This window comes from Dryobates pubescens, chromosome 1 (genome assembly GCF_014839835.1).
Source record: "Dryobates pubescens isolate bDryPub1 chromosome 1, bDryPub1.pri, whole genome shotgun sequence".
Taxonomy (NCBI): domain Eukaryota; kingdom Metazoa; phylum Chordata; class Aves; order Piciformes; family Picidae; genus Dryobates; species Dryobates pubescens.
Window position 1 is genome coordinate 37,300,372 of NC_071612.1, and position 25,423 is coordinate 37,325,794.

The 25,423-nt window shown below is 42.8% G+C and overlaps 1 protein-coding gene across 1 annotated transcript; it reads left to right on the plus strand.

Moving 5' to 3' along the window:
* The first annotated feature begins 1,778 nt into the window (after nt 1–1,778).
* RELL1 (RELT like 1) lies at nt 1,779–25,423 on the plus strand. Its single transcript, XM_054164148.1, has 7 exons — nt 1,779–1,900; nt 12,499–12,732; nt 14,622–14,693; nt 15,861–15,918; nt 18,842–19,093; nt 20,453–20,635; nt 24,646–25,423. The coding sequence occupies exons 1-6, from the start codon at nt 1,813–1,815 to the stop codon at nt 20,631–20,633; spliced, it is 885 nt and encodes a 294-aa protein (XP_054020123.1). The 5' UTR covers nt 1,779–1,812; the 3' UTR covers nt 20,634–20,635; nt 24,646–25,423.

Sequence of the window (25,423 nt, forward strand, 5' to 3'; positions counted from 1 at the left end):
GATGGACTGATTGTCCCAGAGCAGGTGGTGGCAGTCTGGTGTGGTTAGCTCTAGTCAGTGGTTGATAAAAAAAATGTGGTTGGTAAGATTTCTGCACACATTATTGGTACTAGACACAAAAATAACTGAAGAAAGTATCTGCCTCTATAATTTTGCAATATTGTTTCTTGAATGAGGTTTTTGCTTAGGTATTTAAAATGAGTAAAAGCAAGCAAATAAATTATTTAGACTTGAATAATTTAGAGTAATATATTTGGAACTGCAGGGAAGCTAGAGTTGCCTCTGCTCTGATACAAGAATATAACTTGTTTCATGCCACGTCAGTAGAAAAGTTCTGTTGCAGATGCTGAAGTACGAAACAGGTCAAACTCTAAGCACAGGGGTTAGTTTACCAGATTGTAAATCAAAGCTGGGGTTTAGCTGTGAAGAATTAAGGAATAGATCATGAATCTGAGTCTTCATGGATGGGAGGAGGCAATAGGGCGAGTGTAAGCCATGTCCCCTAGGGGACACACTAAGGGACAGATAATGGGGTGGCAGTGGCAGACAAGCCTTCTCAGGCCACAGCTGAAAGCCACTTGTCTTAAAGGTGACACATATAACCCTGTCTGGATGAAAAGCCCCAGGCAAACCATAAGGGTGGCACAGCACCTTGGGTGCTTGGAAGCCACTGTGGCACACAGCAAATGCTGAGCAAGTGGGACAAGGAGTTAGCTCAGCTTGCCCCAGGCTCTTTAGGACATGACACCCCATCTCCATCTTGCTTCCCTGCTGCACCTCAGCATGGTGGTTCCCAGGCTGAGGGGACCAGGGGCAAGTGGGGCTCAGAAGCAGCTGAAGATGAAATGGCATGTGACAGATGGCCAAGAAGGCAAACAGCATCCTGGCCTGGACTGGCAATAGTGTGCCCAGTAGGACCAGGAAAGTGACTGTCTCCCTGTACCCTGCACTGGGGAGGCCAGACCTTGAGTACTGGGGGTTCAGTTTTGGGACCCTCATTACAAGAAAGGCATTGAGGTGTTGGAGAAGGTCCAGAGATGAACAATGAAGCTGGTTAAAGGTCTGGAGAATGGGTCTGGTGAGGAGAAGTTGAAGGAACTGGGGTTGTTAAGCCTAGAGAAAAGGAGGGTAGGGGAGAGACCTTCTTGCTCTCTAAAGCTACGTGAAAGGAGGCTGTAGACACTCGGGTGTTGGTCTCCCTGGTAAGAAGTGATAGGACAGGAGGAAATGGCCTCAAATGGCACTGGGGAAGGTTTAGATTGGGTATTCGGAAAAAAGTTCTTTCCGGTATGAGTGGTCCAGCATTGGAACAGGCGGCCCAGGGAGGTGGTGGAGTCACTGTCCATGGAGGTGCTCAAGAAACATGTGGACGTGGCATTTCGGGACACGGTTTAATGGCCACGGTGGTGCTGGGTTGACAGTTGATCTTAGGGGTCTTTTCCAACCCTAATAATTCTGCAATTCTATGTAATACGAAACTGCTTCTGGTATTGGGGGACAACCTCGGAGATAACGTCACGACAGTGCGTACCGAACGCACTCCCCCTCACACCGCCAGGCCGGGGCGCACTGCCTGCAGCTGCTTCCCACAGCACAGCCTCGAGTGTGGCTCCAGTCCCGTCCCAAGCGCAGCCGCCACCTCCCGCTTCGCGGAGGGCGGACCTCGGCGGCCCAGCGCAGCCCCAGGCAGGCGGCTCCGCGCAGGCGCTGTGCCGGCAGGGCGCGCCCCGGCGCCCGTGGGCTGGGCTGGGCTGGGCCTGGCCAGGGAGAGCCGGGTGGCAGCACGGAGGAAGCGCGGGCTAAGCTCTGGGTATGGCTCCGGCAGCGGCAGGCGGGGTCCCGCCGACTCTCCCTTCGGTGGGCTCGACGGCTGTCTGGCGAGGCAACGGCTCCGCTCTCGGTGGGTCGCTACGGCCTCGGTCCTTCGCCGTGGGTGGGAGCTCTGTCAGAGGGAATGCTTCAGCCCGGGACCCCCTTGCTCCCCACCGGCGGTTGCTGATCCTCCCTGCGTGTTGCTGCCCGGTTGCCTGTGACCGCGGTGGACAGTGCGAGTCGCGGGGCCCGGCCGGGCTCTTCCGCTCCTCGGGTGCCCCGGCTGCCCCCGCCGCCTCTCCCGCGGGAGCACACACACCCCCTTCTCTCCCCCAGCTTCGCGGGGGCGAAGCGGGTAACTCGGCGGCACCTGACCTCCTAGTCCCTGCGCCGCGGCCCGTAGGGGAGTAGCAGGAGACTGACATGTTCCCCTGCGCCCTGGCCCCTGGGCAGCCCGGGAGGAGCGAGAAGGGTGGAAGGCGGTCGGGGCTCCGCGGTAGCAGCGGCCGAAATTCTCTCGCCTGCCAGCCTGGCGGTTCCAGCGGGGGCGGGAGCGGGGGCTTCCATGGGTCCCGAGGTCGCCTTGGGTCGCTGAGGAGAGCTTAGAGAGACGGTGGTGTCTGTGCTCCCTGTGCAAGTACCTTCAGCCGTAACACTGTACTTAAAGCTGCCGCAGCCCCCCGAACTACATAAATGGGAGTCTGGCTACTCCTCCGGCTTTGTTTACACTTTGGGTTGTAATCGGATGGCTCACGACGTATAAAATTAATTGCGCCTCCTTCACAGCCTGTTGCGAGGTTAAACTCGGCTTAGAGTTTAGCTTTTGGATTTTCATGTCACTGTAACCCTTAAAGATCGCTGAAGAACACTCGCAAGACATACAACTGCCAGAGGAAGTTAGTTTAAAATGACGTTTTCTTTGTTTATATCTAACCCCAAATGTTATGGTTCTAATAATCTCAAAGTGAAACTGATTATGTGGCTGTGTTGTCTGAAGTGGGTATTGTGTTGGGTTTTTTTTGGTGTGTTGTCTGTGCTTCGCAAAGTTTGCTGTTCAGGCTGATGCTTATTTTTACCTGGTATGAATTTGATCAGCTTCATTACCTTTGGGTGGTACCTAACTGATAAGGGTGTGCCAGCTTGTTGGAGAGTAAACTTTCCCTTCGTGGAAACGGTTAGCATCAGCATACTTATTAGCACAAAATTAGGCAGAAAAATTTTCCTGTAGTTACCTTTGTACATCTGTGATTATTACTTGCTGCAGGCCAGCTTGGTCAGAAAGGATTTGCCTATTTACCACTTGCTATTTGTATCCTGAAATACAGAGAGCTGATGGCTTGTCATCCAGTCCATCCTTCTCTTTATGGGAGTGGGAAGGAAGAAATACCACTGGGCAGACCTGGGGACAGGAAAATGGTGCTTAACATACTAGTGTGGTCAGACCTCTCATTTTTTCCCTGTTTGTAGTGATAGGATGAAGGACATTAGTTTTATACTGGAGCAGGGTAGATTTTGGCTGGACGTAAGGAGGAAGTTCTTCACGGTGAGAGTGGTGAAACACTGGAATGGGTTGCCTAGGAATGTGGTTGAGGCCCCATTCCTCGAGACATTCAAGATCAGATTCGATGTGGCCCTAGGCAGCCTGATCTAGTTGGAGGCATCCCTGCTGATTGCACAGGGGTTGGACAAGATAAACTTTGAGGGTCCCTTCCAACCTGATGCAATCTGTGAATTTATTTCCCTGAAAGAGTTTCAGCATCTTGAATTTCAGATTTGTGTTGACTGATAGTTGGTGCTCTCCAAAGCCCTAATTCTTGTTTCTTTCAGGTTTTGTATGCAGAGGTGAGAGGAGGGATAAGAGGAATTGTGGATTTTTCTTCTCGATAACTTTTTTTTTTTCCTCCTCCTTTCTTCTTAGTACAATATGTTTTAATAGATCATTAATTTGCTCTTTGATGGCCTGCTGCTGTGGGCACATCACTGCATGTTTGCACATGCAGAGAGATACACTGTGCAGTTTACTTGTTGTTGACATCTTGAAGAGGGTGTAAACAGTTGGCTTAGTAAACCAAAGGATGTGTATACATAGACTTGTGCTGCTGACTTCTTACAAATGTTTATACTCAGGATTGCTTTACTGAGCTTGAAGGCAGCCTCACTGGAGGACTTTTAATCTGTCATGTGGATTGTTAGGACTTAACAATGAGAGCAGTAATTTAGTCTGATGTATCTAAATTAATAGGACTTTCCTTAGGAGAACCAAAAGTTGCCAAGTTCAGCAGGAAATACAAAAGCTATGAAAGAATAGGATTTCATTTTCTCCTTCCTCTGAGTTTACCAAATGCTGTAACTTCACACAGGAAATATACTGGCTTTGGTGAACATTGGTTTTTGACTCATCTAAACCGAGATGTTAGTTTGCATAGGTGCATTGATAGGATGTGTTTGGTAGCATTGATTGAAGCTGCTTGCTAGATGCAAATTTTCTACTTGCAAATCTATCCATGGTACAGAATGCTTTTAAATAGCTGATATGGCCAGGAAGGAGTTTTTAATTTTTTTAATTTTATTTTTTTAACAGCCCAACTGGTGAAGTGTGCTTTGTGAAATGCATAGGGTAACTATGTGTAGTGCATATTCTGTTTGAAAGCAGAAATTCGATGAAAGGTTTTCCAACAGAAATGCAAAAGCAAAGTGTCAGTGCAGTGTATATATATAATACAGTACACACTGTATATATAATACAGTGTATTCTGTATTACTGCAGTAGGAGCTGCGTGGTGCTCACATCCAAGGAACTGGCAGTCCCTATTATTGCCCTCCATACTGAAATTTTTTCCTTTCTCCACAGAACTAAACTGCTCTGATTACACAGAATTACCAAATTGTCAGGTTTGTAAGGGACTTCAAGGATCATCCAGTTCCAACCCCCCTGCAATGATCAGGGACACCCTCCACAAGATCTAGTTGCCCAGAGCCTCATCCAGCCTGGCCTTGAAAACCTCCAGGGATGAGGCTTCTACCACCTCCCTGGGCAACCTGTTCCAGTGTCTCACCACCCTCATGGGGAAGAACTTTCTAACATCTAATCTAAATCTGCCCTCCTCTAGCTTGGATCCATTCCCCTTAGTCCTGTCACTACCCAACACCCCAAAAAGTCTCTCACCAACTTTCTTATAGGCCCCCTTCAGGTACTGGAAGGCCACAATAAGGCCTTCTCAGAGCCTTCTCCAGACTGAACAGCCCAAACTCTTTCAGTCTGTCTTCATGGGCAAGGAGCTCCAGCCCTCTGATCACCCTCGAGGCCCTTCTCTGGACACATTCCAGCACGTCCATATCTTTCTTCTAATAGGGGTTCCAGAAAAGTACTCCAGGTGTGGTCTCACGAGAGTGATGTAGAGGGGGAGAATCATCTCTCTTAACTTGCTGGCCATACTTCTCTTGATTCAACCCAGGTTACTTTTCATTGCTTTTCTCAGTGAATTCTTAATAGATGATTTATTAGATTTGATCTTGCTTTTGGTTCCTAGCAAGCTCTGTGTGGGAGGATAGAAAGTGCAGTGGTTTAAATTTGTTGTACTTGCATGGTAGAGTAATGCTTTTGGCTGCAGGTTGTTTGCTGTTAACAAGACCTGTCCTTACACAGAAGGTGTCACCTCTCGTGAGGTTCCCCACCCCCAGGCTTTCAGGGAAGCCTGTCTAAAACGTTTTGCAGACAGCTCTGGAAGTGTTGATAGGACACATATTTTAGAAATAAATAGAGATTAGGGGAGGATTCTTGAGGGCAGAGACTTATCTCTCAGAGTAGAAAGCTCTTGTTCCACACCTACTGCAAAGTTTGCTCACAATCACACTTTTTGTGGTGACTTCAGTAAGCCAAAGACTCAGTCTCTAATTTAAGGACTTTCAGCAGGGTCCAGCTTAAGGTACTATGGAAGACTTGCAGTTTGGGGTTTAGTACAACTTTGGGTAGTAAGGATGCTGCTTCTTATTCCTGACACTTGTTGCATGCATCTTACTATTCGTGTTCTCAAATTAGGTTGTCAAAGAGCTTTAAATAATTGTGGCTGATCCTTCTCACTTTTTTGAGGTACTGCTTTTGATAAATCATATAGTGGTTGGACTTGTTCTCGTGGTTGCATTTGATCTTAAAGGTCTTTTCCAACTGAAATGATTCTAAATGAAGGTTTTGAGGTCTGTTCTTAACAGCAAACTTTAAACAGCCTTGCTTAACCTCTAAGGCAGTTGGCAGTGCTCTTGCTAGTTGTCAGTGCGTTCTTTCATCATGCAGCTTCCTTTTTCTCATCAGACTTCCTGCTTATTTCACTTCTGGTTGTAGGTTCTGATGACTTCAAGGAAGCTAGAAGTTGAGTGGAATTCATAAACTTGTTGAATGTTCCTCTTCGATGATAGGTGGCTTTCCGTTGTTATTCAGTTCATGCATATTCCCTGAAGTACAATTTCCTTGAACAATAGATGAAGCAAAGGGTAGGCAATAGGTTTTCTTCACCTAAGAGGGTTTGGTTTTTGTTGTTCATTGGTTTGTTGGTTTTTTTTTCCTTTAGAAAATAAAACTTGTGGATTTTTGGTGTTTGGGTTTTTTTTTTAACCTGTTGTCTGCTGCCTTTTCTTGCTTGCCTGGTCTCTTCTGTAGCTATCACCTTACTAATAAGGCAGAGAAGCCCAAACATTTTGTATGTGTCTGGTTTTTTTGGGCAGTGATATATTTGGACTTGTGCTTGAAATTGTATCATAGTATAGTATCAGTCAGGGTTGGAAGGGACCACAAGGATCATCTAGTTCCAACCTCCCACACTATATCAGGCCGGCCAGAACTTCATCCAGCCTGGTCTTAAACACCTCCAGGGATGGGGCCTCAACCACCACCCTGGACAACCCATTCCAGGGCTTCACCACTCTCATGGTGAAGAACTTCCTCCTCATGTCCAGCCTTAATCTCGCTACCTCCAGCTTCATTTCATTCCATTCCCCCTAGTCCTATCACTGTGTGTTATTTCATCTGCTTAGTTATGTAGAGGCAGTTTGACTGTAGTGTCCAGAATAGAGAAATATTTAAATCAGAGAACTCCTGAAAAGTATATTTAATTTAAAGTCATAGCAAGCTTTTCTGGCTGAATTTACTGTCATTAAAATAACTAAACCCCTGTATTAAATCAGTACGTAATTACCATCAGAGCTCTAAACAAGCTCGCTGTAAGCACTTAAGAATCTAAAAAAGGAAATTAGATTTGCAGAAATGAATCCTCTACTGCAGCTCAAGTAGAATGCTTTATTTCCTATCTGAATAAAGATAAATAGCTGCTTTAGCGCCTCTTTCTTTTGAGAAAACATCCACCACTGCTGAAACATCGAGGGACATGAGCTGGCTGGTTTGGGTGTTTAATTTAATTTAAACTCCTTTACTTTTAAGTTTTATGAAATAAAGTTTTCTTAAATTCTTGAGAGTGAGTTGTTTAGTGTGTATTTGGGAAATAAGAAGTTCCGTGTAAACATGAAGAAAACATTTTTCACTGTGAGGGTGATGGAACACTGCAACAGGCTGCCCAGGGGGTTGTGGAGTCTCTCTCTCTCTGGAGATATTCAAGACCCACCTGGATGCATTCCTGTGTGATCTGATGTAGGTGATCCTGCTCTGGCAGGGGGATTGGACTAGATGGTCTTTCAAGGTCCCTTCCAGCCCCTAACATTCTGTGGTTCTGTGAAATTAAGCTAATAAAAAGTTGGCGGGTTTTTGTGTGTGCATGTGTCTGATTTTAAGAGTATTTTTAAAATCAAAACCATTTTGCTTTATACTGTAAAAGCATGCTTTAAATCAAAGATTACACCCTTCTGGTCTGGAGATAGGAAGGTGTCATGATTCATACAATGGTTTGGAATGGTTTGGAAGAGACCCTAAAGATCATCCAGTTCCAACTTCTCCACCACTGGCAGGGACACTTGCCAGCAGACCAGGTTGCTCAAAGCCTCATGCAGCTTGGCCTTGAACGTGTCCAGGGAGGAGGCATTCACGACTTACATAGACAATCTCTTCCATTGTCTCACCACCCTCAATATAAAGAATTTCTTCCTAATTTCCTGTCTAATTCTGCCCTCCTTAAGCTTCAATCCATTCCCTCTTGTCCTGTTGCTACAAGCCCTTGTAAAAAGTCCCTTTCCAGCTTTCTTGCAGGCCCCTTTCAGGTACTGGAAAGCCACTACAAAGTCTCCCTGGAGCCTTCTTTTCTCCAGGCTGAACAGTTGAATGGAGTTCACAAGGCACTTCCATAGAGCCAGGAGAGGATGAAGCTGCACGTATGATCATTGGGTGCCTTTTCCTTTCAGGGTAGGCTGAGGTCACAGCTGCCTCTCTATTCCTGCTCATGGCATTGCCAGCTTTAAGGAGGCCTTCAATTACACCCTTGGAATATTGTGTAGGTCCACATGGTGAATTGAATTAGAAGTTATCTAGGTGGGAAATAAAAAACTAACCACCACCATCACCAGAAACACTACCCAAAAATAACCATGAAACCCCCAAAGCAAACCATATTCTGTCTGAATTATTTTGAACCTGAAGTCAACCTTTTTCTCTGGATAGGTAAACTGGGACATGAATGGTGAGGGTCAGGGAAAGAAAACAATAAGATGATGTTGCTGCAGAGGCATGTTTTCCAGCTATGCTTAGCTGAGGTATTTGAGCAGATCATATGCTACAGCTGAATATTTGATTTGTACTGAAATAGATTGTACATTGACTGTAATTTCTTTAAATATTAATTAACATGAAGGCCAGCAAAGGTTTGTTTGTGTGCACTGTGAGATTGGGAGCCGCATTGAAGCTTCATGCCTGAAAACAGGCAGTAAGATCATGGAACTCCTTAAACTTTGTGGAAGAGAAGAAGATAGTGAATGTGGATGTACTTCTAGCAGGTAGATTGCTAGAACAATTAAAATTTTAAAATAGAAACAAACTTCTTTAAAAGCCATAGCATGATCCTAAAATCCAGGGTAACCAAATAGGATTCTTTCGTATTAGAGCAGAGCGATTACATAATTGTTCATGGGCTACTTTCTGTAAATTAAATGATTACGAAGTAACTGGAATGTGCTTGAAGCAATCAGGTAGATGTAGATTGTGCTTAGGTTTTATGTAAGATGCAAAGAAGAATATAGTGCATTATTTTATATTGCTTATAGAATCCTACAATCACAGAGTTGTTTTGTTTGGAAAAGATGTTTCAGACTGAGTCCAATCATTCTCTAACTCTGCCAAGACTGCTGCTAAACCATGTCCCTCAGCACCACATCTCTGCAGCTTTTAAACACCTCCAGGGATGGGGATTCAACCACCTCCCTGGGGAGCTTGTTCCAATGTTTGAGAACCCTTTCAGGCAAGAAGTTTCTTCTAATACCCAACCTAAACCTTCCCAGGCACAATTTGAAGCCTTTTCCTCTCATCCTATCATTTGTTATTTTGGAGAAGTGTGTGTGTATATATAGGTATGTGTGTATATATATATATATATACATATATATGTATGTATATACACACACATATATGTATGTATGCACCTATATGTATGTGTATATATAGTCAAACAGGTTTAGCCTTTGTTACACAAAGGATTTATATTTCATGAATCTGAGTTGCTCTTTAAGCAGTACTACGTATTTCTAGAGGTGTCTCATGCCCATTGTTAAAGGCAAGGCTTTGAGGTAATTTGGGCTCATACTGGGGAGATCCCAAGTGATCATGCTAAGTATGAAGTCTATTCAAGTACATCCAGCTAAAACCAAAGACAGTAATTCTGTAACTCAGTGCAAGCAGAATCTGATCTTGTGATAGTAACTAACAAAGGAGGAATTGTTTTGACTCTACAGTGAGAAAGAAAATAGGTGTGGAGGACAAGCTATTACCTTTGCAGGATCTTTAGCTATGCTGGGCAGATAGTTATCTAGGTACAGTTAATCCTGATTTGTGACAGTGGGATGAAATGAGTTGACCTCTCTGAGTTGCTCCCATCTCACATTTCTGTGATGTCATAACATTTTAAGGAGCAAGAAAGTCTGCTACAGAGTAATGCCTTTAGTTACATGGTCCTCTTCAGGTTCATTTTTACCACAGCCTTCAAGACATTGTGATGTTGGAATATTTTTGTGATCAAACATGATTTTACTACTATGGAGAGAATACAGTGTTTTATTAGAATGTGAATAGATCTGTCTGGGCCATGTTAAATTTCCACTTTAGTGAAGGATGAAATACTTTTCTCATTAACTTTTTTTCCTCATACTATGTTTCCTAAAGGTGCCATTGCTGAGATGGAAGAACACTGTCTTTCTGGCACAGTAATAATGGTTAGATCCACCATAAAACACTTGTCTGAGGCTGGCAGTCCTTGTGTTTTTACTTTTTAGGTAAGGATTAAGTAAAGGCAGAGAGTAGCAGAATAATTTTTAAGCAACACACCTTAAACATCACCTTAAATGTGCTGAATATTGCTCCTAAACCCTTTTATGTAGATGACATCAAGTCATTTTGCTTTGTACACTGGTATAAAATGACAGGTAGAGAGAAGTGCCAGGATGGCAAAACACCAAAGCAAACAAATTTCTATACAAATCTTCTTGAGTCAGTTTCTGTTAGCAAGGTGGACAGTGGCATTGAGTGTACTCTTAGACATCAAGGTCTATGGTGAACTCAGCTGAGGGAAGTGATACTGTCCAGAAGGATCTTGACAGGCTTGAGAGGTTGGCCAGTGCAAACTGCATGACGTTCAACAAGTCAAAGTGCAAGGTCCTGCATCTCGCTCAGGCCAACCCCAGGCACAGATCCAGGCTGGGTGTGGAGTGGGTTGAGAGTAGCCCTGAAAAAAAAACCTTGGGGGTGTTGGTTGTTGAGAAGCTCAACATGAACTGGCAGTGCACTCATGCAGCCCAGAAGGCCAAGAGTATACTGGGGTGCATCAAGAGAAGTGTGGGCCAGCAGGTGTAGAGAGGGAATTTTTCTTGTTTGCTCCTGTAAGACCATGGCAGGGGGCTTGGAACTAGATGATTTTTAAGGTCCCTTCCAACTTGAACCATTCTATGAATTATAAATTCTTACAGGAAGTAAACTGTCTTTAAGATCAACCTTCTGATGGAGCCCCTTAGCCTTCCCTGCCTGTTTCCTTGGAGTGTAAAACAATTGCAGTTTTCAGGTGTTAAATTGAATTTATTATTTGGTTCTCCTTCAAAAGGTTACTGATGTAGTAAAGTTTGCATACAGTTATCTGTGGGATTGCTGGCCTCTCTCACAAGTGAACAGCTTTATCTTCTGGTTTTGGGAGCAAGCTAGACCATTTGGCTTTCCTCTGTCCACAGCAGACATCCTGAGTTTTTCTTTTTGCATTTAGCTTTGTGATTGCTTCATTAGTTTGTTGGCATTTCTTTCTGCTCTTTGCATTTCTACTATTGTCTAGAAAATTGGTGTAGAGAAAGGTGTTCAAGGCCAGGCTGGACAAAGCCTTGAGCAATCTGGTCTAGTGGAGGGCGTCCCTGCCCATGGCCGGGCATTTGGAACTAGGTGACCTTTACAGTCCCTGCCAACCCAAACTATTCTGTGATCCTATCAATCTATGACATGCTTAACACGTTGCTACTGAGATTTTTATCAAGTGTGCTTTCAAACAAGTGCCACCAGTGTTTCATAGAATCAGTCAAGGTTGGAAGGGACCACAAGGATCATCTAGTTCCAACCCCCCTGCCATGGGCAGGGACACCCCACACTAGATCAGGCTGGCCAGAGCCTCATCCAGCCTGGTCTTAAACACCTCCAGGGATGGGGCCTCAACCACCTCCCTGGACTACCCGTTTCAGGGCTTCACCACTCTCATGGTGAAGAACTTCCTCCTCACATCCAGCCTGAATCTCCCCACCTCCAGCTTAATTCCATTCCCCCTAGTCCTATCACTACCTGATATCCTGAGAAGTCCCTCCCCAGCCTTCTTGTAGGCCCCCTTCAGATGGCTTTTTTTTGGTTGTCATTCTTTTCTGCTCAACCTATTTTAAGATGAAGTGGAGAAGAAGAATAGAGGATAAAAACACAGGAATAATCTTGCATGTTGGAGAAATAATATTTTTGTAGTTATTTTATTTTGTGGGTGTTGGTCTCTTCTCCCTAGTAACAAGTAGTAGGACAAGAGGAAATGGCCTAAAGCTGCACCAGGTTTAAGTTGGATATTAGAAGAAACTTCCTAACTGAAAGAGTTCTCAAAGATTAAAACAGGCTCCCCAGGGAGATGGTTGGTGTTAAGTGTTTTGTAATTTGCCATAGAATCATTGAGTGGTTTGGGTTGGAAGGGGCCTTCAATATCATCTAGCTCCAATCCCCTGCTGTGGGCAGGGACACCTTCCACTAGACCAGGCTGCTCAAGGTCCCATCCAGCCTGGCTTTGAACACCTCGAGCTATATCTCCCCTCTTCCAGATTAAATCCATTGCCCTTTGTCCTATCACTACAAACCGTTATGAAATGGAAATATCTCCTGCTGCAAGTGTTGAGTTCACAGCCAGCAGAGTATCTGTTTATTGGTCATCACAGAAGGTTGATCACATTGACACTGGGGGTTTGGTCCTACTTGGTATTTTCTAAATGTTTTGAAGTGTTTTCCAGTGGATAGTAATAACTGTTTGTTCATTTGTGTAGATAATGCCCAGGTTTTGGCAAGTTACGACTTACGAACTACACTGACAACTAAAATTGATGGCAGTGATGGCAAGGCTGCTGAGCACCCAGAGTATATTGCTTTTGCATTGGTTCCTGTTTTCTTCATCATGGGTCTCTTGGGGATCCTCATCTGTCATGTCCTTAAGAAAAAAGGATATCGTTGTACAACAGAGGCTGAAGAACTAGAAGAAGAAAAACTTGATGAAAAAATAGGTAATCAGTCTAATTCCCAGCTTTTTCCTTCTGTTGTTGTTACTGCTGTGGAATAATGTGTTGTGAGACTTGTGTCATTTTGCTGTCTGTATTAGACATCAAAAGAATAGGAAGGAAAATATTTTTGTTTCCTTTATATATCTCTTGGGTTTTGGCCTTTGCCAGTCAAAACTTCAACTCATCATCCTCCGACATTGATTCAGAGTTCACAGAGGGATCAGAGTATCTGTTTGCAGCTTGACACTGCAGTTGCCAGATTTCTTTTCTGCATTCCACTTGTTGTTAGCAACAAAATGTCATTATACATAATGATATTTGAGGAGTGACAAAAAGCTGCCATTTAAAGCCTAAAATATCTTAGGTTTATGTTTAGCAATCTTCATTTGTTCCTTTTGTGCTCATCTGTGTCATCCTCATTTCCTCCCTCATTATAAAACTGAACCTTTGGACTGAGTGTCTATATTCTGTTTGATGTCATGTGTGCTGCTTGGAAATTTGTTCCCAGATACTTCTGTTTTTGTTCTAATGTGTTTTCCTTTGTGCTTTTGGTTTTTATGGTTCCTCATTTTGCCTTCTTGCTTTAAACAACTCCCTAAACAAACAAAGAAAGAACAACGGAGTGTTAGCACTTGGGAAAGACTGGAGTAACCCAGGATAGCAAATTCAAGGGCCAAGTCACTTGTAAATACTTTGAGCCTCTTCTTTGCTCTCAATTAATTTGTGTCAGGAGGATGATTATTATCAAATTGCAGTGGCTCTGTGGTTAGGGTAGAGCCATGTAGTGCAGTAAGGATGTATCAGGATCATCTCAAGCAGTTACTGCCTGAGGCAGGTACAGAGTGGGACTGGCTGGTCTGTTAGCTCATCTGAGGGCTAACGGCAAGGAGAGTGGTGATTAAAGAGGGACAACTTTTAGGTCTTCATTTGGGGAAGCAGCTATGTCTAAACTGCATTGTGAAGGTCTAGGTATGAGGCTGAAGATCAAGGATCGGTAAATTGACAAGGAGGCACCTAATTTACTGTTTGGATCAAAAATTGGGGCCTCACCTATTTTGCCTCAATCTGTGATTTTCTGTAGTCCCTAATCTCTGATTTTCAGTATTTAATTATCTATTTGTGATTTTTATGTATTTAATTAATTGACAGTTGTCTTAGAGGTCTTTTCCGACTGAAGCAATTTTCTAATTAGTTATTAATTTTTCAAGGCAGTCATAACAATTACTAGGGAACTGCAAAGCTTGACTTCATAAGGTTTCTCTTCCCAGTCTTTCTCTGCCTTCTGAGGTTATTCTGAGGAAGCTTTCAGAATTGTAATGGATGCAATTGGTTCCAAAAGTATTGTCATGAGATTCCTTTCTTAAACCTCTCTCTAGTCATAGGAGATTTTTAATTGAAGAAAAACCAAATTTGATGTCCTTGTGGTGAAAAGCTTAAATTGAATCACTCTTATACTAGAAGGTAACACTTGCTTTTAAAACAGTGACTTGAGAAAATGTAATGATTTTTTTTGTTTTGGCTTTTTTTCCCCCCTCCCTGTGGTTAGAATTAGAAATATTGCTCTGTTGTTTGTCTCCTTAGGAGCTAGAGAAAGAACTTTGATGTATGTTTGTGAAAATGCTGAGTTCATGCCAGTCTTAGCTGACTATATGAGAGCTGATGTGTAGATTCCTTAAGCTTGTGTTTATATTTTTTTCCTGCTTAAGGACTTGAAAATCTCATCTAATCTTTCTCTCCCAAGTGTCCTTCTTTTAATGTCATTTTTCCTGTTGTCTTTGTTTTGTTCTGTCTTGAGGGGGTGTGGGATGTTTTTTGTTTGTTTGTTTTTAAAGTAAATTGCTTCTTGATTTGGAAAGCCAAGATATTGACAAAGTATTTATTTCCTTGCACAGAAATGAATGAAACTATACATGACAATAGCGACACTGTGGGACAAATTGTTAACTACATTATGAAAAATGAAGGTATAGTATTTTACTAGTGCCTTTGTGGTGGTGTTCTAGAACACCATACTTCAGAATATCTGAGAAAACTGTGTTCCTGTGTTTTGATTTAGTAGCCATTTTGTATCTGCTTAACCCTTTGAGATTTGCCTTCAGGAGGCAATAGCTTCAAACAGAATAAGAAAGGTTTTTTTGCTTACCTGAAAATGAGTTTGTGTGGTAAGTTCAGTTTGTGCACTTCTTGAGATTTTAACTTTTGGGCTGATTTTTATTTTAATGTGGTTTATCTTTTTTGTGTGTGTGTTACTGAGAAGCGAAAGCTCAGATTGCTTATCCTAATGGCGATGTTTGAAGCGTGTGAAGTTTTTATGTTTTGACCAGATGAAGCTTTTTGTCTCAAAACTGATGGAAGTCATTTGACTGAGACAATAGGGTAGACTAGAGCTGTGTGCAAAGCAAAGGGCAAAGAAGATCTGACTGAATCAAACAAAATCACACTTAAGCAGCCCATGGAATGCTTGGTCAGTTCAAAACATACTTACCTGGTAGAAGAAAATTCAGGAGACAATGCTTTTATAGTACAAGAACCTTTTAACTTCTAATTTTACATTTGTAGAAAGCAAAGGTTTTCTAAGCATTGGACTTGCTTTGAGATTCTTCTGAATGAAGGCTTGTCCTCTGGAAAAGTTGTATTTTGGAGCTGGGTTTGCTGTTTTTTCCCTTGATGAGTGTTAGGGCTTGGAGCTTGTGTGTTTTTCCTTGAGGCTGGGATTAGGTACCTCATGTGCTTTTAGGAATGTGTGGTAGTTCTTGTCTGATAATTGCTTTCTGTAAGCCTCACTTAGCCTGGTGGTTTTAATCAAGTTGCTTTCTACCTGTGAGGTTATGACACTTCTGTGGCCAAAGGAATGTTTTGACACTTTCAGAGCTCTTGTTGTGAGGATGGCTGCATGCTATGGCTGCTTGTGGCAGAGCTTTGAGTGTCATTTGAACTGTCATTTTAGTAGCTCATGTTAAAATCCTAACGTTTTTTGAGTGTAATTCTCTGTCATACCTTCTTGGAGATACACATAATGCAGTCTTCTTTTCAGATGGAAGTTTTTTGAGGAGCTTTAACTTTGCTGTTTGTTTATTTCCCTGAAGTTAGCACTGTATACTTCTGAAGAACTCTATTTATTCTCATTGCAGCAAATGCTGATGTGTTAAAGGCCATGGTAGCAGATAGCAGTGTCTTTGAACCCGAAAGGTAACTTACTCATCTTTTTAATGCATGCTTCCTGAGGCGATTAAAAATGGATCCTTTCAAAGGGGTTTTATTTCCTGTGTTACAGCTGAAAGGATAATAGTTTGATTTCCTTGTGATGTCTCTGAGTCACTAAATTTTAATGTATGCCCTGAGTGAGTAACTGGCTGTTCTGGTTATGTGTTCTAGGTGTGTAACAGATTTATTGCTTTGTGAGCTAAAGATTTACAGGGGCTGCAAATACTTGTTTGCTTCATGGTGAAGCTACTTACAAATTGGCTACTCTCTTGAAAGAAGAGGCAGCACGCATTTCATTTGTGTGGATGCTAACTTTGAAATAGCCTTTCCCTGTCTGTCTCTCCTGGTTTACTGTTTTCTTTATCATTGTGGTGACAATACAACATTGACCTACCTCTCTGTTTTGTTTTTGTTTTTGTTTTTTACTACACACCCATGTGGAGAATTACCTAGAGAAGACAGTAGTTCAGCCCTCAAGTTGCAGATGCATCATCTGTGTAAAACTACTTACAGCTGTCCATAAGTAACCTTAAACTATATCTTTACTACTTGAAATACTTTTCATTTGTAATCCTGTTCCCATATTGAAGGCAAAGACGATGAAGGTTTGAGCAGTGTTCTGTCATTACTAAAAGAAGAAGTGGGGATGTGTAGTTGCAGCAAAACAAATAGTTGAGTATACAACAGCTGATTTCCTGGTTTAACAGTGGGAGGTTTGGGTTTTGAGCTCCTTTTGCCAGTTCAGTTGTTTTTTTTTTTTTTCTTTCTTCTCAATCTTAGGAATTATTTGTATGGAAATGTTTGTAGTGCAGCAAAAAGATTTGTTTGGATTTTAACTCCATTTTTTTTGTGTAGTGATATGTGATGTTACTTTAGGAGTTAGTGACTATTGTGAATTCTTAGACTCTCAGAATAGCTTAGGTTGGAAGGGACCTTACAGATCATCTACTCCAACCCCCCTGCCATGGGCAGAGATGCCTCTCAACTAGACTCAGCTGCTCAAGGCCTTCTCTGACCTGGCCTTGAGCACCTCCAGGGAGGAGGCATTCATAACCTCTCTGGGCAACCTATTCCAGAGTCTCACCACCTTTGTACTGAAGAACTTCTTCCCACGATCCAGTCTAAACTTACTCTCCCTCAGCTTAACACTATTCAAATACAATTAAAATGCAAAAGGTAAGGGGAAGGGAAAACTGCTTGTGTGTTCTTAAATTATTTCTGACATATGCTCCTAAAGCTTTAGTAACTCAAGTGCAAACCCACTCTTTCTTCATGAGTTCAGTGCACTGTGAAATGCTTCCTAATGATAGGAATAGTCATGTCTAAGTTAAATTTGCTTTTCTGTCACTAAAGCCATCAGCTCCTGTCCTTGCCTGAGATGTTGAACAGACTTTGCTTCATTTCCCTCAAGCATTTTATTATTTGAAAACCATTCAGTGTCTCCTGTCAACAATTTTGTTTTGAAAATAAGCCTCCAAGTTAGTCCAGTCTTTGATGGTTTGTTGTGTTTCTTTCGTTTGCTCTTTCTTTTCTCCTTTGGAGTCTCTTCAGTTTGTTAATATTTTTCTTGAAATAACACTGCTAAAACTGGATGGAACATTCAGCTGAGACATGATTAATGCTGAGTAATGGAACTTGAGGTTCACAGGTTGCACTCCTTTTATTTCCACTGTGAAATATGTCCTTTTTAAGTCCCACCATCCTAATGATTCATGCTCATCATGCGATCGTCACCTTCTTTTTCTGAGGAATGATCATCTGGCTGGTGGCTTTTTATTCTGGGTTTGTGAAATTTTTCTGCTGAAGTACTAAAATTTGTGTTGTCCTTACTTCAACGCATCCAGTGTTTTTAATAAGACTGATGTCTGTTTGAATGTGTCTTTCATATACACTCTCTCCATTAATAATCCTCATTTCTCATCTTACCCTCTCCAAGTCATTGTGCATGATCCAAAGTCCGTGGGTACCTCATTATCTTCTATTCCATTACTCAAGGAGCTTTTTCACACACTGAGCATCCTCAGCACCAGAATAACCACATTTAGGATGTCTCTCCAGTTTCATAGTAAGCCACTGATACAGATCTTTCTGATATGTTTTTGTCTTTTGTGGATTTCTTTTTACACAAGTTGTGCTGCTTATGCTACAGTAATTTCATCTTTGATGCACTGAGCTCTAGCTTGCTTTGGCAGATGGGTTGCAAGACAGTGTCCAAATTGATGCTTAAGTCCAAACAAAGTCTGTCTTGTGCTTTACATCCATGCTAGCTGTACTTCTGTGTTGAAAGAAGATCAGATTAATTTGATTAGGTATTCTTAATAAATGCTTTTTGGTGGTTGTACTACTTTCTTTTTTTCTAGGTACTTTAAACCCCCTGGTTTCTTGAAGTTTAAGCTGAGTGATACGTTGGTTCCTTTGCTCTTCATGGTAGATGCTTTAGTTTTGCCTCTCTGCAGTGTAGTGGGACTGTGCTCTTCTGTGAGTTCTTAGAGATGCTGTAACAATTCAGAAATACTCTGTAGCTCTCAATGTGAATTTAATCAGCTAATCAGGTGTCTTCATCAGTATAGGTTCATGTAACCTGTTCTATCTTAGTCTGATTGTTTGGTGTGTGTTTGTTGTTTTATTTTTTTCATTTCCATACTTTTTTTGTATAAGTTGCCTTAAACACAGAACTGCAGCTGGAATATCTTGAATATATCTGGAATAATATCTGGAAGTGATTTTTAACTCCAAAAATAAGGCATCAGAGGGGGCCTTAAACCAGACATTCTCACAAATAAATGGCCCCTGAAGCAACTAGACATAACTGAAGGTTCTATTTCATCCCTTTTTTGTCCTTTATAAGAAAGCAGATTTTATAGTAAACATCCCATTTCTGTTATACTTTTGTTTTTTTGTCCTACAGCCCTTTATCTCCTACCTCTCCTGGGAGTCCAACGAGTCCAGGGTCTCCTTTGTCACCTGGTGCCGTTCCTTTCAAACATAACTGCAAAGGCCACCACTTCCATACTGTTGGAGGAGTAGTGGAAAAGGATGTGTGCACTCGTTGTAGCCACAAACGGTGGCACCTTATAAAGCCAGCTCACAAATCTAAAGAGCTCACCAATCTGAAGAGGAGAAGTCGTCTTGGAGAAGTGACGGTCCTTTCTGTGGGAAGGTGAGGCCTAGGTCGTTTTATTGTGTGCTTTTCTTAGGGACAGGACAGAGGCCCATGCTGGATCAGAGAATCCTCGATTCTACTGTGGTCTTAGCAGCTCTGATTGGGTTGTGTAACTGTTACTATAAAACCAAAGTTATTTCTGGAAGTACATGTGGGTGATTTAGAACTGTGTCAATAGAAGGGGATTTACTGTGGCTGTAAACCCAAAGCTCTTGCTCTGTTGATACCGGTTAAAAAGAAACAAGGATTGCACTCTAAGAAATTCCTCTGTTTCTGAATTTGACATTTCTCAATTTCTCTTAATTCTGTGTCATTATTTTTAACTGCAGAATCCTAGTATGGTAGGGCTTGGAAGGGACCTCTGAAAATCGCCTGCAGCAATCCCCTGCTAGAGCAGCGTCACCCAGAGTAAATCACAGGAACACATCCAGGCAGCTTTGGAATGCCCCCAGAAATGGACACTCCACAGCCTCTTTGGGCAGCCTGTTTCAGTGCTCTGCTACCCTTAAAGTGAAGATTTTTTTTCATTATTGTTCACATGGAACTTTGTGTGTTCCAGTTTGTGTCCAATGCCCCTTGCCCTGTCACTGGACACCACTGAGAAGTCTGGCTCCAATCCTCCTGACACTCTTTAGATCTTTACAAGTATTAATGAGATCCCTCCTCAGTCTCCTCTTCTCCAAGATAAACAGTCCCAGGTCTCTCAGCTTCTTCTTGTAAGACAGACCCCTCAGTATTTAGTGGCTCTCTGTTGGACTCTTTCCAGTAGTTCCTAGTTTCTCTTTAAATGTGGAGTCCAGAACTTGACTCAGTACTCCAGGTGAGGCCTTGTCAGGGCTCAGCAGAGGTGGAGGAGAACCTCCCTCGACCTGCTGGCCACCCTTCTTTTAATTTGTGCAAGATACCATTTGCCTTCTTGGCCATGAGAGCTCATGGTCATCCTGTTGAACATCAGCAATCCCAGGTGCTCTCTCCTAGAGCTGCTCTGTGGGAGGTCAGCTCCCAGACTGTACCGATTCCTAGCTTACACTGTAGGTGTCTTAGCAAATTACTGTTCCAAGTAGTAGTATGGAATCTGTGGATTCTGCTTTCCAACAGCAACCCTGAGATGCAGCGATTCAGCAGCAGTGAGCACTACAAGTCCATGTAGGGAATAGGATGGAAGGCAGATTGCTCTGAAGTGAAGCTGGGTCCATGTGTGTGTCTGCTGAGGTCTTGGTACCTGAAAATGTGTTCCTGTCTGTAGTGAGTTCTAAAAAACCCACACATATGTCTTCTAGAAATAAATTGGTTACTGAGACTGATCTAATGAACCTCTGGGGAGATACAGCTGCATCTTTCTTCTGCTTACCTCAGGTTTAGGGTCACTAAAGTGGAGCACAAATCGAATTCCAAAGAACGGAAGAGCTTGATGTCTGTCACTGGTGTGGAGAGTGTCAATGGGGACATGCCTGCCACACCTGTGAAACAAGATGGAAGTGAAGCACCTGCTGGACCTGAGAAACAGGAGATGCCAGAGAGGAGAAGCTCAGAGTAAACCTGCAGGTATCAAACTGTGGGAACGCATATTGCAAGTGGGCTGTTATGAAATGAGTGAAGGTAATGAGAAAGAGAAACAAAGCTGTATCAGCTCTGTGTGAAAACTCATCTTTCAATTGCAAAATCAAGTACAGAAGTCTGCAAAAATTCTTCTAGCTCACTCAATTAATGAAATATTGGTAGGGGCTGAATTATCCACCAAATGAATATCCAATCCTTTGTTTAGATTTTGTAGTTGGAACAGAAGTTGAAATGAAACCTGCTTTGTGGAGGTGCCATCAGTGATACAATACGAGCATCTCCATGGTGGCTCTGTTTGTGTGGCTTTGCTCCCCACTTTGCCTGCAGCTCCTGGGAAGGCTGCAGGAGCTTGGGGATGTGGTAGCACATGAGATGTGTCTCTGGTAGTGCCCTGCTCTATGCGGGGTGCCTGCAGCCCCCTCCCCAGTATCATTACCCTTTATTGGCAGAGGTGCTGTCACACTCGGGGTCTCCAGTGGTGATCCTGTGTTAAAGGGAGAGCTGTGCTGTACTGGAGCCCCTTCAGGGTTGAGATGAACAGGTGAGCGATGTCCTTGAAATGGCAGACATGCAGGTCCCACCACCACAGATCACCTTCAAGGTCAGGCTTGTTGGGGTTCTGAGCAACCTGATCTATTCAGGCATGTCCCTGCTTACTGCAGGAGGATTGGGCTAGATTACCTTTAAAGGCCCCTTCCAACCCAGTGCATTCTATGATTGTATGTTAACTTCTGGCAATGAATGCTGGTTCAGATTTAGAGGCAATGTGCTGCTTACCCCAAAGAAACAAACGCTGCTGACAGCTGCCTCACTGGAATAACTACAGCACTGCTTCCTGAGCTTGCTGCCCTGCACTCTGTGCCTGCTGAGCTGACTGCTTCCTAGGAATTCCTCTGATGGAGCAGAGGAGCTTTGGCTCATGTGAATGGAAACAGATGGGCATGGTCTTATCGCAGGGATCTCTGTTGGTTGCTAAGCCAGGAGGTTGGGGTTTTCTTCTGAGTCATTCAACTTCACTAGATTCCTTGAGGTACCTCATTAAGCGTGTCAGAAATGTCTGGCATGGTCTTGGAATGCACCCCTGATTCCTTTTCTCTTAACAGTGAAGAATCTTATGGGAAAGAAGCCCTGTAAGTTAACATGCTTTGCTTCTAACTGATGACACGGTGGTTGATAATCTTAGGGGGAAAGGTGATTTTACAATCACCTTTACAAGTGTGATGCAAAATACAGAGCTTGACCTTTGGGGTAAAAAAGGGGTTCTGAGATGACAAAGTAAGGGTACCAGATTGGAAAAGAGTGAGCAAAGTGCACAGTGCCAAACTCTCAGTGTGCTGAGAGAGGATAAAGTCATGTTGTATCAGCTCAGGTCACCATCAAACTCTCTGTAACTTCACATACAAGAGGGAGATGCACAAGTGGAGACTGGGTGTATGTAAAAATGTAAAAATGACCCAAACCCCCTTGAGCATCTTGAGGTTAAGTTCTAAAAGGCCAGGGTGCAAGATGTAGCCTCTTCTTTATATCCATTGTTTATTCATTAAGAAAACATTCTGTAATTGTATCCATTTAGAAAGGAAGACAAAGTAGAGAGCTGGTATGCAGTGGGACACTTCCTCCCAACCTTTTCTGGCAGCACAGGTATGGCTGTTGAACTAAGAGTGTCTTTGCCTCATCATCAAATTATACTCAATGTTTTGAAACCATTGCCACAGAGGAGGACAAGCACAGGGATCTGGTATGCCTCCAAGTGTTTAAAAAGCTATGGAGGGTCATGAAGTAAATTGTTCTCTTTGCTTAGTGGGTAAGAAGGTAACGAGCAGGTTTTCATCCCCTTTGCTCTGGTGAGGACCTAACCTGCAGTCTTGCATCCAACTCTGGAGCCCTCAGTGCAAGAAGGAAGTGGAACTCTTGGGAGTGGCTGCAGAGGAGGACAGGAAGATGATCAGAGGGCTGGAGCACCTCTGCTGTGAGGGAGTTAGGGGAGACCTTCTAGCAGTCCTCCAGTATTTGAGGGGGCCTGCAGGAGAGCTGTGGAGGGACTTTTGACAAAGGCATGGAGTGGCAGGATGAGGCGTGATGCCTTCAGACTGGAAGAGGCTGGATTCTTCCCCATGAGGATGGTGAGGCACTGGAACAGGTTGTCTGGAGAAGCTGTGGAGGCGTCACTGGCTACATTGGCATTTTTGTGCCCAGCTAAGTACCTTCTTATTCCTGTGCAATTTTTTCTTCTGTTCTATATCTGAATGTAGCATGATCAGACTGTCCTTAATACAGTTTTTGACTTAAAATCAGACTAATTCTCTTTAAACATTAGAACTAGAAAGAAAAGGGCATATATGAAAAAAAGAGTAGTTAATTCTGCTGCACCTGGGTGTAAATAAAAGAAAAAAAAAAAGGGGGGGGGGATAAACCCCCTATCTTTTGAAAGCCCTTTAAAACATTTTGTAGTCCAATTTTCTTTCTAATTTGTTCTTCCTCTCCTAAATAAAGCAATTCCCTGTAATTACCTCAAAGTTGGTGTCTAAATTTAAACCATTGCTACTTTAATCTAAAAATAAGCTGTTCTCCAGAGAGATGATAATATAGCTATAAAAAAATTGAAATGTCCATCTATGGCAGCTTTTTTCTTGTAACACTTCCCTTAGGGTTAAAAAAAATGTTCTAATAGCAGAGAAATGGCTCAGCAGAACCTCTTGTAAAGGTCTTTGCAGTCCAACAGAACTGTTTTGTAAATCATCTGGGAAACCAGCCAGACCTGTTTGATGTGCACTACAAAAATAAACAGATTTTGCTTGAGAGACTGTTCCACTGATCTCCAGCATGCCTCTAGAGCAGATCTTGCCCACTGCCTTGAGAAGCTGTTGACCTCTAAGCAGGTGGTAGTTAGACCTTTGCTTCAGAGAACTTATTTCAGACTTCTGATTAATTCTGATGGCTTCATTTACTGGAACTGAAGAGATGAGCAGCATTTAAGACTTTTGTGCCTCCAGCCCATAAATTTATGATCAAAGGCATATAGATTTGGAGAATTTGGCTCAGATCTTGAGATGCAGAGAAAGGAGGCAGACACAAATGTGTGCTTAACTGCTGCCAGGCGAGCTTTGTTAGAGCATTTGGCAGTAGTAGATTTTGTGCAGTTTTGTGGTCTGACTTTCACTGTTGTTACTGAGACTTGTGCATGAGGCACAGTTGCTGAGGTGGGCAGTACCTGAATGATGTCATATTGCTGGTTGCTTGTGTTCAGTGTTACTCTCAAGTTCAGAGCTTTTTGTCCCTGGAGACATTTAAGATCAGACTTGCTGTGGGCCTGGGCAGCCTGATCTAGTTGGAGGTGTCCTTTCTGAATGCAAGGGGGTTGGCCAAGATGACCTTTTCGGGTCCCTTCCAACCCAATGCAGTCTGTGAGTGTGTGATTCTGTAAACTGACATGCTCTTAGTATTTTCTGAGGTGACCTCTGCAGTGGCTCAGCTTATCCTAGTGTCTTGCTGGCTGCATCATTTGAAGTTGTAGCAGTCTTCTCCACACCTCCAAGGTCCCCATTCTCAGCGGACTGCCTTTGACCAGTTAAGTTGATTTAAAATATGCTCAGTGGCACATAAAGTAGCAGATACACAGCTGACAATTGAAGTCAAAATGTTGAGTTGAACTCTTGCACATCCATTGTAAGCATAAGGTACTGGTGCACCGAAGCTGTCTCTTGTTTTCCATTCCTAATGTCCTTTTGGAAGCTGTGTGTGCTTTGCACTGTGGTACGCTTTGTCAGTTAGTCTGTGTGTTTCTCCATCCTTTCCATTAATACCAGTTGCACTTTTAGTCCCTCTCCTGTAGGATTTCACTTGCTAAACTTGCAATGCATGGCAACCACTTCATGTGATTGTGATTTATTTTCTCATTTTGGAGCATCTGCTAAATTTTGATTGATGTGATCATCCTAAAACTTTAAATTTTGCTATTTAGGCTTATTTTTAGAATTGTTCTCTTCTCTTGCAGGTGGAACTTGTAGAAGGAACTTGCCTGCTACACTTCGGAGACAACTGAAAGCTCCCAAGGGATGCATATTATTTAAGGAAATGTATTTATGGCAGTGTAGCATTTTACAAGTTCTGTGGTGGACTCCATGCAAGGTTAAACACTTAATGGTTTCTCACCAGTAAAATCAGTAAGTTGTAAACACTCAAGTACTGTTGAGCTGTGTGGACCTCATACCAAATGCTGGTCTTCATCTTGGAAAATAAAACTCAAATCAGGTTTTGGAGAGGAAAGGTAGAAGCCTTATCAAATAATCCAAAGATTTTGTACTTAGAGAAACATTTGTAATGAGCTCGATGTTACAAGTAACATGATTACCCTGCAGATAAACTGTGTTTACCCCTCAGGTCCATCTGGATATTTCTCCTCTCTTCTTCCCCTCCAGAACTGACAAGTGTTGGCTGAAGATAAAAAGCCAGCCTTTGGAAGATGAAAGTATTCTTTTAATCTTACTGCTAGTAGCCAAGCAAAATATACAAGGACATAATTATGGCAGCCAAAGTCTGCATGTGTGCCTCTAGTACATAAATGCTCGGACTTTGTGAAGGCTACCTCACAGTACAGAGTGGTTCAGCTGTATGCAGGTGTTAAATAACTTTGTCTTCCCCACTTCCCCTTTACTGCTTAACATATGCCAAGGAACATCTTTTTCTGTGCATCTGGGTGAGCTCTTGGAAACTCATTTTCCTCAAGGCCACTTTTTCTCCCCTTTCGTTGTGACTAATCATTTGTGT